Raw genomic sequence first — 1,806 nt, 5'->3', positions numbered from 1 at the left:
ATTTTCTAACATATGCAAAAGTTGGAGTTGAGTAATTTGAAAATAATTTTATAATTACTTTATAATAATTATTGTATTATTTTATAATAATTGAAAATAACTTTTAATATTTATAATCATTTTAAGTAGCCTTTATAAAAATGATACAATTGTGTAAAATGCCTCCATTTAGCTGATGTAAACGCTCCTAAGGTCTGTTGTGATGTGTTTTGCAGCTAGTCAGGCCAGAGACCTGCTGTCTAAGATGCTGATCATTGATCCCGCTAAGCGGATCTCAGTGGACGAGGCCCTGCAGCACCCCTACATCAACGTGTGGTACGACCCGGCCGAGGTGGAGGCAGTGAGTATCTGTCACTCTCAGCTGTGTTTACAGACTGGCCACCGCATGTCTTTTATGTAGCCTACTGAGGCCTACTCTGTAAAAGTTTGGCCATATTCAGTATTTTGAGTCATCTCTTCTGTTTTTTCTACATGATTGGAACTCTTTGACCAATCATGATATCCTCCATCACTCACAACTGATGGAATATGCGCGAGGAAAAAATTTTCTTATGCAATGCACAGCACTATAAATGACTACCAATCAATATGACATATTGCAGATGTAAGGCTTGTTCACACCAAGTCTGAATTTTCAGGGCAAAGAAAATGCATGGAAATATTTCCAAATGAAACATTTTTGTTTAATTTGTTAAATTTAGGTTTAATTTCATATAAAATATATAAAAATATAAAATGCATTTTTGTTTGCTTGTTTGTTTGTATTTGTTTTAATTTACACGTTTATTAAATAATAATACATTTTATTATTCATAAAATATTATGTATTAAATCACATTAGGTTTCACCAATTTGTTTTTTTTATTGCATGCATGTATACCAAGTCTCAATTTTTTTCCCCTATATTTATTCAGATCAAAATATTCATTTTTTCTATTTAATTTACACAATACACATTTTGTATTGTTTATTATTTATAGAATATTGTGAATTAAACTCACCACATTAGGTTATACCAAATAAAATTATTTTAAAAAAATTGCATGCACTTCCACCAAGTCTCAATGTTTTGTTTTTCCCTATATTTATTCAGATCAAAATATTTTTTTTTATTTAATTTACACAATATAAATTTTGTATTGTTTATGATTTATAAAAGATTGTGAATTAAACTCACCACATCAGGTTATACCAATAAAATTATTTTAAAAAATCGCATGCACTTCCACCAAGTCTCAATGTTTTGTTTTTTTCCTACATTTATTCAGATCAAAATATGTATTTGTATTTAATTTACACAATAGAAATTTTTATTACTTACAGAATATTGTGAATTAAACTCACCACATTAGGTTATACCAATAAAATTATTTTTTTAACTGGATGCATTTGAAGTCTGAAATATCTAACAATTTGCCAGTTTTTTTTAAAAAAACAAAACAACATTTAATATATTTATCTCATTTTACTAATTAAAATGTTTTTTTTTAAAGGTTTTTGTGTGGTGAAATATTAATTCAGTCTGAAACAATTTTAGTAATTTTATTCAAATAATGACTAATATTTATTATCAGACTTGGATGCTTAGATGCAATTTATTATTATATTATATTATATTATATTATATATTATATTATATTATATTATATTAATATTATATTTATTATATTATATTATATTATATTATATTATATTATATTATATTATATTATATTATATTATATTATATTATATTATATTATATTATATTATATTATATTATATTATATTATATTATATTATATTATATTATATTATATTATATTA

At 24.5% G+C, this 1,806-nt stretch overlaps 1 protein-coding gene across 7 annotated transcripts in view; it reads left to right on the top strand.

Annotated features, from left to right (window-relative positions):
• LOC107749009 (mitogen-activated protein kinase 10-like) overlaps nucleotides 1–1,806 on the top strand; it is a 67,591-nt gene that overhangs the window by 50,880 nt on the left and 14,905 nt on the right. For all 7 annotated transcript variants that reach the window (XM_016564047.1, XM_016564048.1, XM_016564050.1 and 4 more), the window contains one exon: nucleotides 216–340. In XM_016564047.1, the coding sequence (XP_016419533.1) occupies nucleotides 216–340 (125 nt within the window). The remainder of the gene's footprint in view (nucleotides 1–215; nucleotides 341–1,806) is intronic.

Source organism: Sinocyclocheilus rhinocerous, unplaced genomic scaffold (genome assembly GCF_001515625.1).
Source record: "Sinocyclocheilus rhinocerous isolate Xijiao unplaced genomic scaffold, SAMN03320098_v1.1 scaffold260, whole genome shotgun sequence".
In the NCBI taxonomy this organism is placed as follows: domain Eukaryota; kingdom Metazoa; phylum Chordata; class Actinopteri; order Cypriniformes; family Cyprinidae; genus Sinocyclocheilus; species Sinocyclocheilus rhinocerous.
The sequence above is the reverse complement of the archived record's forward strand: the minus strand, read 5'-3'. Positions and strand labels throughout refer to the sequence as shown.